The following is a 13,123-nucleotide window of genomic DNA, read 5'->3' as shown; positions in this document are numbered from 1 at the left end:
TTTGCAAATCGCTTCCAGATCTTAAAACAAAATCTCAAGTTTCCTATGATGACGACGCATTGTGCTTGAACATCTAGAATTACATAAGTATCTCTATGTGCATGTTTTGCATCTCATACAATAAAGTGGAAATGTGAAAAACGGTAATATGAAGACCTTCTATCAGCACAAGGATATGAAGTGGTCAAGATTGATTTTATTAGGTGTATTTGACTTTATTATGATCTATTATTGTATTGTATGTTATTAAATTGGATTCAGAAAGAAAAGAAAAGAAAGACCAGTAATAATTTATTAACATGAAATTCAGAATATGTGTCAAAAATGAATATGGAGTTTGATTTTGTTTAAAAAAAATAATAAATAAATAAAACCTCACAAGGAAGCATTTGGAGAATATCATAGAGCAAAACTGACATAATAAACACAACACTGAAACTTATTTAAGTGACATCATAGTACAGTAATAAGTAAGGCTACAACTTCTATGAAATGGAAGTAATAACAAATTTATGAAAGGTAAGACATACAACCTTATATAAGTTATAAGACATGATTGACTTGCAGTTAAACCTCACCTTACATTTAACAAAATAATATGGTAACATAATAAAGTACAGACAAGTCAGGAGAGGAAATGAACTGCCAGTATTAAAGCTTCAATCATGTCTAGATTCCTATTAATATACAAAACGACTTATCATTATCACTGGCGGGAAACAGGTGGTGGGGTCGGCTGATTGTTTTGCCCATAAAATCCGACACCTGGCAGCCCGTAATACCCGCCATTTCCAGTTTGTTGTGGCTGAGACTGTTGCGGTTGCTGAAGCGGCGGCCTCATCATACTCATTGCAATATGTGACGGCAAAGGGAGTGGCGGCGGCGGTGGTGGCGGCGGTAGGGTGGTAGCACCGTATGCAAACGGCATGCCACCCATCATTGGCTGCACAAATTGGTTCGCCGGAGAACTTGTGCCGCCAATAGATGATGGTGGAAGTGGCGGCTGTGGATACGATGTCTGGTTGGTAGTAAAATAACCTGAACTAACAGCGTTAGAATTCGCTAAATCTGAGGTTGACATGGGAGTTTCGAGTTTGGGTCTTTTGAATGCAGATGAATTAAAGCCGTTACTGATTGAGGCGGCTTCTTCAGCTACTAGAGACGAGAGAACGGATGTAAGCATTTGTGCTGATGATGCTGAGGCGGCAAGCTTGGCGGCAATAGCAGCGGCAGCGGTCTTTGTGTTTTCTTCATCGGTAACGTGTGTTGTAGTTTCAATAGATACTGATTGAGTTGGTGGTACATTTTCAACACTTTTGACTTCACTTGGTGATTCAAATTTCTTCTTCAAATTTGCAGTATGATCGATTTGATTACGAGCAACCTGCAATATTATTAGTAACTTTAGGGTTATAGTTGAGCAAAAAAGTTTTATATTATCCCCAAACCAATAAAATAATTTCTCACTCAAATAGAAGATTGAAAAAGACATGACTATGTTTCGATGCATGCATCATCCAATAGCGTCATCTAGAACTTCAAAAACACTTGCCCCAATGCTACACACACAACACACACACACAAAAAAGTGACAGAAGCACATCCAAAGACCATCTACTCAGCATGTTATAATACTATGCTTATTTACAACTCTCAATTATGACTTTCAAATTTGACATAACCACTTTCAAAGCCCACATTCACACAGCCCTAAACAAAATACATACATGAACATAAAATTTAAGGTGATTTCAAAAAATGTAGTGTCACTCAAAATAAGTTATACAGTAACACATATTAATCATCCTTTTTATAAATGTATTGCAATTTTACAATATATAATGTTCAAAATTAGGTATTGACTTCAGATTCTCTAAGGACATCTAAACATGTAATAACTATAACTATAACCACAACTATAACCTTTTCTTTAAAGACAAGGCCTAAAGTGCAGCTAGTGGGATTGAACCTTGGTCTTGTTTGAAGATTACCAAGCACCCAACCCCTTGGGGTAACTATAACTATATTTATATCTAGTATCTTCTTAAAATCATCCACATTTATACTTAATTATGCTTAATTATTAAAAAATCAAGCACATTTATTGGGTCCATACACATTCATGTGAAGCTTTGTCCCGAGGCTACTAATTCTTATACCTACAAACAAGCTCCTCTTTGAACCTTTACTTTTCACTTTGCACTATGACCGACTATTACGTTTGTGCCCTACTACACGCTTCTTCTGAAGCATGTTGGCCATTGCCCTAATCGTGAGCTTACCCTCCTTTCATTCGCTGAAGGTTCGTCTAGTATATTTTTCCTGAAAACTACCGTCTTCGCCATACTTTTTTTGAAGCCATGGGCTGCAGTAGACCCCGACGAACAATTTCTGCAGTTTTTTTTTTTTTTCAGTTTGTCACTCATTTCCCCACCTTACCTCTTCAATACCAAGTTTGCGGTACAAGTTTGAAGTATTAATTCGCTAATACTGGCTACCTCTCTCTCATTAAACCACTCTGATACTGATTTGATAAGACACGTCTTGATAATAATATGTAGATTAACCAAAAAATAAAATAAAACAAGTAAATATAACTAAATATGATGGTCTGTATTCGAGTAACATACCAACTCTCCCAATGACATGAAGTCACTATATGAAGCTAAGCTTAGTAAAAATATAAGCCTAAATCCCTATCTATAACAGAAAACATACAAAGTATTGTAGGGACAAGTGACTAACTTGCCCTCCAGAGTTAATTTACTCAAAACGTTTTTTTCCCTCTATTTGACAACAGAGAATAACACATGATTTAAGATACGGTTTAAAGATATCTGAAAGTAATATCGACAAATATATAACTAATGAACTAATCTTATCATCACATACGAGAGTAGTCACCGATTTATAGGTAGTATCGTATTGTATCGTCATAGATTAATATACGCTCTAGATACAAGATGGTCAGTATTTTCTTGATGTAGCACAAAGCTATAAATTAGAAAATTCCTGTAAGGCTTTGATACCAACTGAAGTAGCACGAAGCTACAAACTAGACAGTTCACGTATTGTCACGCGTAATAGATATAATAAGTAACATGCTACTAGACGGAAAAGGAGGATTATCATATACCGGATGAAGATAAAAGTCATAAAACCCATGAGGGTTGAGATAACGACTCTTTTTATATATCACATTATGTTAAGACAATCAACCAAATGAAATCCTAAACATTCAAATACTAGAGACGTACTAAACCAGTTTGGCTACTAATACTAGTATTAATGCAAATCTAACAAGACAACTTGATGATTAATGATAAACATCAAATTAAAAGACTCCCTACATGACTATTATTCTTACTTATTTGCCAATTCATGATTCCTTGTGGGTCATATTTTCTATTATTTGAGATATTACATCCTGCAACAAATCAACGTAACTATTCTATCTTCTACATATAACAACGTAATAATTAATATTATTTGTTTATTATATATTTAATTAAATGTAAACTCTAATTATAAATACACACACTTAAGGATTTAAGCAAGTTAAGAGTTTGAATTATAATTTAGGATCCATTCACTCCCATCTTCAGGGAATAGTGACACGTCTAGTGACTCTAGTGATCTTGTACCTCTTGTAGAAGTTACAGGTGCCAGGTGAATCTTTAAGTGTGTGTATATATAATTATAGTTTATTTACATTTAATTAAATATATAATAAAAAATAATATTAATAATTCAATGCACCACCTATGACCCTAATTTGATTCACCGACTATAACCTTGTACCAATTGGTATTTTCTTGATTATTAAATTAACATTACATGTTCATTATTTAGAATGTTATTGATTGTAAAATTTACATGTACAAAAAAAAGTTTTTTATATGTTTTATAAACGTTAAAAAAGTGTCAGTTCTTTTATTACAGACTTACAGTCATGAAAAAAAAAAAAAAAAAAAAAAAAAAAAAAAAAAAGACAATAGCAGTCGGTATGACTTTGGTTACGCTGAACAAATAAAAACCCGGTCCAAATAACAATTTTAATATCTTTCCTTTATCTTCTCTAATACACAATTGTAATATGATAGTAATATAGTTATATAATCCACTTATATTTTAATCTTATTATAATTAAAATATATCAACAATGCTCACCAAATTAGAGATAGTATTGGAACATCAAACATTTTAGATGAAAATCATGAAAAGACACTCATACTACGGTGTAGGATAATCTACAAAATTGACTTATCTTCTACATATATCATGAGCAATCTATGAACAACACTACTGTAACAGTCTCATTACAACATGAGCCCCTTCACATCTAATGAAAGACGGGGCCTCATTTTAGTGATAACGTCCTAATCCTATTATATTCACGCAAAATTAGGATTCACACATACAACTCATTAATAGTCTCTCTAATAATAACCTATTCATTCAACTTGGGTGCTCATTTTGTATTGATAAACGACGCTAATGATATGCGCTAAAAAAGGATTTAAATCAATCACTAGTGCTAGGTGAACCAATACAACCGGACACTAAAAACAAACTAGGGGTAACAATTGTCTCTGAACATAAAAAACTACAGATTATCCAGATTTGATAACTACAGATATGGTACTCTTTCTATAGTAATTAAAGACGACTAAGATAGTTTAGCATTTACTTATAAAAAGAACGTTTAAAACTGGTGACTTATATTTATTTGTGGTTGTTGATAAGCCCATTTCAAGTATTATCATAATGGTTTTAATGAAAAATCATGTTCACGCTCCGACATCAAATCATGCTTAATGAGAGATAGAGCTAACAAGTACCTGCAACTGAGTACGGATAGCATCCTGCTTCAATTCCTGAAATATAAATTATAAAAAACTAACTCATCATTTATAGCATACAGGCACTACATGAAAATGTGATCTATGCTAAAGCTCCTTCCACCACAAAAATAGAAGTAAACATTAAAGTTTTGTTAATGTTAACTTTCTACATTTCTAATTTGAAATTGATATAGACATTTTAGATTTTTGAATTTCAATTTGCTATCTATTGTAATACACTAACCCTATGATTTGTTTCATGTAAACAAAACTTTTATCTATTGTAAAGAAAGTCTCAAAGAAGTTGATTAAGTATGAAGTAAGTCATTCGAAGCAGGAGGTTTAGATCAGAAATCTGTTATGGTACGAAGAAGTAATGTGATCATACTTGTTCCTGGAGGGCTTCTTTAAGTAGGGAAATTAATGATGTTCGAGCCCTTTCAGCATTTTCAAGTTGGTTGACACATTCTTGAAGTACAGTTTCTTGCTCCTGAATTTCATCCAGTAATGAAGAACCCGGTACAGCTCCTGAAAAACATAAAACACAAGATTTAAAAATATAACTAAGTCAGCATACATACATTTTAATTCCAAAAGAAAGTCACAATTTTATGTTTAAAAAAAAATTACTATAGGTGTTGAGATTTAAATGTTTATGTAGATGATTGCACAATACTCCATATCATTTAAAAAAACTGGACAGTCTAGATCACAAACTAGACGAACTTAGATAAGTGATAGTATTATGCATAGACATGTAAAGATAAACAACGAACTTACCCTACCAATTCAAGAACTTATACAATGGCATTAACTTAATATATGTAGCTTGTGTTCATGTAAACAAAACATCAACATGTCTTTAAAGATTATAAAAGAGCTAAAGAAAACAGAGTATTATAGAACGAATTTTATTTAAGTGATAATATGGAGCAACTGAAACAAACAATAAGGAACTGAATGCAGGGAAACATGGAGAAAATAAAGCCACTTGTTAAATTGTGGCCCTCTATAGTATATAAAACTGTAAGGAACTTAGTATAAGACAGCTTGTGCCATATACAGTCTCTATTTTGAGGAATTACTGAATTACTAGCTAAATTTTTTTATGGTAGATGATAAAAACATCCCCTAAGAATTCTACTTAGATAAAAAAAAAATTTCACCGAGACATAAAACAACAAAGAAAAACATGTATAAAATACACGCTCTACCTTGACTTTTAATCTCTCGCTCCAAGTCTCCAACTCGTCTAACTGCACCTTCACAATTATTTATGGCAGAATCTTCAGTAGCATTCTCATCATGTACCGAATGGAAAGCAGTAATTATCTTTTCTGGGGTACAACCAACTGCCAATTTCTGAATGCCAAGAATATAAAGAAAGGTCAACTTAGGAAGATGAGATTTCAGAATTGAGCGTATATAAACGACGCAAACTCCAATACTCACAAGTCTTAATGAGTTGGCATCCCTCTTCACTATCTTGATAGGGTTAGATGAAGTCTTCCCGTTGTTAGGAGTTTGAGGAAGAGGACTTTTACCGAGCATTCCATCTTTCAAGTTCTGACCACGGGATCCAAAAACCCGCCTTTCATCCCATATACCAACCTTGCAAAGTAAAACCAACAACATTTCAGTATAACATTTGTTAAAAGAAGTTGTAGAATAACGGTCACTCAGTCAGCAACATCAGATATTAATATTGAAGATTTACAATGTATGCAACAGAAGCAAACAAAAAAAAAAAACCTTCAATATATAAATACCAAGTATCAATTGTATCTAAAACTTCTCAGGTTCGAGCATAACTTTGGAAAGAGCCAACTTGAAACATAAAACCAAAATCCTAGGGAATATTGATTAAGATATTAGCAACCACATTCAAATTACCCAAATGGGAGAAGGCTCACAAGAATCGAAGAACCACTCGTTCAGAAAGAATACATATATATGACACACTCATAAAACACCTGATTCTTGGGATGTGAAGGAATCAAATGCTTGGGTGAGGTATCTCCACTGGAACGTAAAGCGTTAAGTGTTGTCTAATAGAACAGAAACTTACCAACATAAACGTCAAACGTTCGTTTGATATCTTAATATTTACTTATCTGTAAAATAAATAACACCAATTTGTAAATTCGTTCAATGCTAATCTGTACAATATATAAGCCACTTCAGCACGGCTAGTGTTGATACCTATTTCTGGTGAGCGGCTTATAAGTATCTACTAGAACTCCTTAGCGCGTGATGGAGCGTGATGGAGTGGATTGCCGATTGATGTTTACCCTCGGATAGTACCCTGCAGACCCGGTTCACGGTCTAGTACCGTGGGGTGGCTTTATCAATCTTACACAGCCAAACTGAGAATTGGTCCATTCAGCGCTTTGTGGCTAAGTCTTCAGGTTCTAGAGTGAAAAAATACTATGTGAGAGTGAGAAAGTGAGTTCTCAGCCACAAGTTCAAGTGTTCAAGTGTCTAAAAAGTGTTAGCCCAAGTGGCCTATTTATAGGCGTGAGTGTTCCGTAATGTTCGGAGACACGTGTCACGCTATCATTGATTGATTGATTTATGCGAAAAGTGTGTAACCGACTTTGTGCTTTACGCTGATGTGGCATGTGTGCTACTCACGTGCACTTTTTAGGGCTTAAGCATAAGTAGTGGCCTGCAAAGCTTACGCAAAACATTGGGAGGCCTGCTTTATGTTTAAGAATGCTTTTCTAGACGGAGAACGCTTGATGACGATATACTAAAAAATTGCTTTTTATGTTATTTTCATGTCTTTTGAATGTCTTTTCCGTCTTATGTTGAGCTCTTTATGCGTCTTTATGCGCGCAAACCATAGGGTGCACCATTAGCTAGAAAATACCAACTCTTGTGCCTAGAATAATATTAATGGAGATTGAAGGTTGTAAAATCGCTAATCAGCGTCTAATCAGTCAGAATCTTGTAGCAATTAATCGCCAAATCAGGGATTTATTGAACTAATTGGGATTTTTATAACCATGTTTACCTCTTAAAAGTAAACCGCTAGAGGGTTCATCGGTCTCTCGAATATCAATTATCTATCTTATTTACTGTTTTGTTAGTTTTGACATGATACAAGAAGGAATGCTGATGTTGACACGGTTCTTGATAAATTTCAAAATAATGTAGAAGTTAGGCTTCAAGACTTTGAAAGGGCAAGCTTAGTTCTCCTCCAGCAGAATATCAAGTTATATCAAATAGGCGGCATGAGAAATTTGAAGATGTTGATGGAATCAATAGAAATTAAAATAAAGGAAGAGAAAGATGACAATGTTGGCAGTGATGAAGCTACCAAATCTATATTGCCAAAGTATATACAAAAAAGAGTAATACCAGATAGAGCTGACATAAATTGGTACAGCAGGTAAGCTGCGAGCACAACACAGACGATTTGTCCTTTGGCGCTCACGAGTTGCTTGGTTTAGACTCTAGCTGGGCAGTTATAAAACATGATTATGGTCCAATAATGTACCAATATTAGGCCCTGGAATACTCAACAAAGAGAGTCGATTGAATCATTCAAAAATTCTAATTCATGGGACCATGTGTTACGCAAAATATGACCAACTATATAGGCGTACTGTTAGAGCAAGTTTTGAGAACCTAGAAGAGCATGTCATATACTTGGCATATAAGCTATGACTTTGCACCTGTTTTCGAAATAATTGTGATGCTTACGAGGGTAAAGTTTGGGATCCCGGAATCATGAATGTTCAAAGAAACACCTAGAGGACAAGGTGTTTTTGGGGACGGGAGTAATGTTACGATTCAGATTAATTATTGAGAAATTATATAAGGTCTATTATTTATTATTCTAGATTTCTAGGTTTCTAACAAGGTTTATTGGAGTATTAGAGAAGTATTATTGGTTTATATTTTAATTAGGTATTTCTTAGGAACCAAGTTAGGGATTACCTATATATAGGGCATTTTTTTGGAACATCAATTACCTATATATTGGGCATTACTTTCGTAATTTCATCAGGATTGATGATTTTAATCCCATTGGAGAGTTGGTTTGCCTCTCGAAAGTAAATCATCGGAGAATTCATCAATCTCTAGTTTGTCGACTATCTATGTTATTTATTTGTTAGTTTTACCACGATACGAGCATTGGGTTCGGATTGATAGGAACAACTAATAATAACGAATTAAATGGTAAAATCATATAGACAGCCGACTTTCGAGAGGTCGGTAAGTTCTCCTATGATTAACTTTTGAAAGGTAAACCAACTCTCTCACTTGATATCAAATCGCCAAATAATATTCAGCATAATCCCAATTACAATACTAAAGCCCTAATTATAGAGTTCACTTAACTTTATCCCTAAAACTACCCTAATTAAACTAGATAATAACAATACCTCCCTACTAATGATATCCCTAATTAACTAATAAATACAATAAACTTATCGTATATCCTATAATATAATAATATAATAATAGTAATAATAATATGATACATATTGAGCATTCCCAACTAGCAGATTAGCTACACAAACTCATTTAAAATCCTATAAAATAAGTGGCTAAAAGGATTTTTCACCAATTAAAAAGGTCAATGGCAAGGAATTATTCGCATAATTGGTTGTAAGAGCCAAGAACCGCCTGCCAAAAATATCCTGAGAATAACATTATGAATCAAATATTTATAGGTGTTACCAAAAAAACATATATAGCTGTTAAAGTCAGAAATGCATTCTATCAAGGGGGTATGCTCAACAGGGCTATGGGATCATATACTTGCGATGCAAAAACATACAGAAGTCATGGAAGATAATAATCTTTATTTGCATGTGTAAAATAAAAATATAAGCATAAAACTTCTTATCTCAAACTCCACCGACGATTTGATGATTAAACCCAAAAGTAGATATTAAATTGAAAAAGGAAAGAACGCGTATTCTAAATATGCCTTGGCATATTTAGACCCTAACTTCACACACAACAAATTGGACACAGTATAATATGCTTATGCTATGTATTTGTTAAAGCAATTACACTTGAAAGAAGAATAGACAATAAAAATTGACTAGTAACAGAGATTACCAGTCTTGACGCTGCTTTCTTTCCATTTTCATTACCATGTTCGTTGACATGCTTAAGGGCTGATGGCATGACCTTCCAAAATTCATTCACAAACTCAGTTCCCTTTCGCCTACTATTTTGCAAAATGTCATTTGCTAAATACAGAAACGAAACGTGCTGATCCAGTTGAGAAGATTTGAATGATTTATGCCATATGTCAACAATTTCTTTGGCTTTCTTTCTATGTGACATACACAAACGAGAACTTGCTAAAATAATATTAAGGAAAAACCAATGGGCCAAATCATAAAGGTGTTACATCAAAGAATTGACACAAGCATATGTGGTGTGACTCAAAGTAGAGGTATATGAGTAATAAACACAAAGAGGTGGACATATAAAGTTGTTCCTTACTTAAAAATCTGTAGTTTTGTGTGTTTTTTTTTACAGTGAAAGCACTATTATTGGCTGCATAAAATGTAGAAAGGGCTCTTACTCTTATAGTGTAAAACATATAATAACTCGTCATCGAATATACTCAATAGCGACAAACATATATCATATAGAGGCACATAATTATATAAACGTGCACTCACTCATTAGGAAGTTGTTAGTGCAGTGTATTCTTGCATTTGTTCAAAGATAATAGCTTACGACAGTAGAGTTTTTTCCAACCCTATCGACAAAATGAGTAAATCTTAAAATAATAATTATCACCATCAGGCTCAGTAAGACCTTAAAAAGGCATAAATATAATAGGAAAAAGGATACACTCTATACATTGTTGAGAACTGTTGAGTTTAGACAGCTTGTCTGCCAACACTTTTCCATCAAAAACATCATCACTCATCCTGCTTACTATGTAATTAGATTCTAGGATCCCTGTAAAACATAAATATAATAGTAAAAAAAAAAATAAAAAAATTTTATCTTAATTTAAGCAACGCCAATGACAACATCAACACAAACAGATAACAATCTCTACACATTAATATAACAATCTCTACTGATTAAGAAGCTTGTCAAACACTAAAAGAAGATAACCTAGGGTTGTAAAACACTGCAGATTCAGTTACATTCAGTCTCATGAAGCACACTAAGAGTAGAAGCATTTGACAAAGTTACAAAATTGCCTTACCCGAGAAAAAGGTCACGGGTGTGTACTACCATCACAATGAAACCAAAAAATGTATGACAACTTGAAGCCAAAAGAAGTCTTCTATCCAAACTAGTCACACACTAACAATGGACCCAGATGTATATATGCACCAGATGAATTTTGGTAAGATACAGTAAAATTTGGGGTAAAAACATTTCGAAACAACTGAAAATGCCATATGTTCAAGCACTTGCAATGGAATTAACCATTCTAATAAAGGTCTCATTCCACAATATTCTTGATCTTTCTTACTCTCGAAGTGCAGGGAATGCTTATTCTACTCATTCCACATAAATGGACTCCCCTAGTTTATATGCTTGTGTAAGGGGTCTCGGCATTTTAACTAATCCTACTTCATCCAGATTAAATTTTCAATTTGTGAACTTTTTTTATAAGGAATAACCTTTGGCCTAGTTTTCAGATAAAAAAACAATAAGTTTGTGGGTTGAAGTCTCAGTTCACGCGTATGTTGATGTATAACAGTTGTGTTAGTGTCAGTCTTCTCCTTTTTGAAAAAAAATATGGCTTTTCGTATCCTTGAGATCATACATTCACACTGGATTTTTAAACTAGGTCATTTACAAGTATATAAGCACATGATGAGCGATATCCAACTCTACTATAGAATTCTACCAAATAGATAATTTCTTTCTTGAATAACCGATATTCTCTTTTTACACAGGTTGAAGACATGTAAATGTTAATGTTTCATCTTGGGGAGGCTTAGAAAAAGGGTCGGAAACGGTCACTGACTATCCAAATAGGTCTCGCACATTTGAGAAAAATACACTCCCTTCCCCCATCCCCCGGGTAGCGTGAACAGGAAAACCTTACTTAATGAAAGGAAAAAAAAAAAAAGACAAGCAGATGCTTATGTTTGCAATAGAAGCGAGTATGTAAATAACATTTTAATATGAATTCATATACAGTGTTCAAATCTAGGGAAAAAAATTGCGTATAACATGTTTGCTAGTATCCGAGTATCGGTGTGCTTGCAACAACAAAAGTCTATCAGCAAACATTTCCTTAAACGACTAGGCAAGTAATGTGTGTATGTTATTCATATTAAAGAACTTACTTATACACACCTACCAATTAATACTGCTTAAAAACTCATATCAGTTTCACATAATGCATAATATACTTTACAAAATGTATTGCTAACATCTATAAATCCATTAGAGTCATAGGTAGCAACAACCCATGTTTTAATTTTGTATGTATCGCACTCCAAAAAAATTCACCTTTAAATATAATATATACTGAACTCCAAAACTTAATCTTTTAATGTAATTTCATTACATAACAAGTTATGCTTTAAGAGTTTATTACATCAAACGACAAATTCTGACATTTATTTTATTAAATTTAAATAAATAATATAGAATCGTAGTAATAGACCTCAAAATCCAGTATACAGAGGTCCTACAAGTCTACAAGTATATAAATGCCTAAAATCAGCTCAGGTACAGTGTTAGGTTATGTTTATATACTGTTTAATGTTATTAACACATATACAGTGGAAATTGTACAAATGAAGTAGCAAAGTGTGAGAAAAATTAACAAGCAGGTGAATTTAATATATTTGCATAAGAGAGAGAGAGAGAGAGAGAGAGAGAGAGAGAGAGAGAGAGAGAGAGAGAGAGCGCACATACGAGATGTAACAAGATTGAAATACGAGGGCTTGCTTTCGTCAATGGCAGAAGAAGAAGAAGAAGAATAAGCTGAGTTAGGGCTTCAAATGAAGAAGACGCGACCAAATTAAATGAAAAAAGGGGAAATAAAAAGACCGAAGAAGCTGATAAAATTAGGGCTAGTTTGTGATTTTCCTTGTTGGATATGTTTATATGTTTATGTTTGAAAAAATTAAGTCTTTGGTAGATGTGGTTTGTATAAATTTGCATCACAAAACCTATACTTTATTTTTTTGCATGATTGGTACCTATACTTGGCTTAGTGTACGTAGTTGGTACCCATAGCTAACGTCCGTTAGTCTACATCAGTTAACCCTTCACATGTGCCACGCATGTGAAGGTAATATTGTCCACATAATTCTATTTTT

At 33.6% G+C, this 13,123-nt stretch overlaps 1 protein-coding gene across 1 annotated transcript; it reads right to left on the bottom strand.

The window, feature by feature from the left end:
• Positions 1–457: 457 nt before the first annotated feature.
• On the bottom strand, positions 458–12,891 carry LOC139898753 (uncharacterized). The gene is made up of 8 exons (XM_071881521.1): positions 12,713–12,891; positions 10,674–10,784; positions 9,924–10,171; positions 6,297–6,455; positions 6,059–6,206; positions 5,233–5,372; positions 4,842–4,877; positions 458–1,384 (listed from the first exon to the last, which is right to left on the bottom strand). Exons 2-8 carry the CDS (start codon positions 10,750–10,752, stop codon positions 707–709), a joined length of 1,488 nt encoding a protein of 495 aa, XP_071737622.1. The 5' UTR covers positions 10,753–10,784; positions 12,713–12,891; the 3' UTR covers positions 458–706.
• Between the last annotated feature and the right edge of the window lie 232 nt (positions 12,892–13,123).

The sequence above is a fragment of the Rutidosis leptorrhynchoides genome, chromosome 3 (genome assembly GCF_046630445.1).
Source record: "Rutidosis leptorrhynchoides isolate AG116_Rl617_1_P2 chromosome 3, CSIRO_AGI_Rlap_v1, whole genome shotgun sequence".
Lineage (NCBI taxonomy): Eukaryota > Viridiplantae > Streptophyta > Magnoliopsida > Asterales > Asteraceae > Rutidosis > Rutidosis leptorrhynchoides.
Note: the sequence above shows the minus strand (reverse complement) of the source record. Positions and strands in the feature narration are given on the sequence as shown.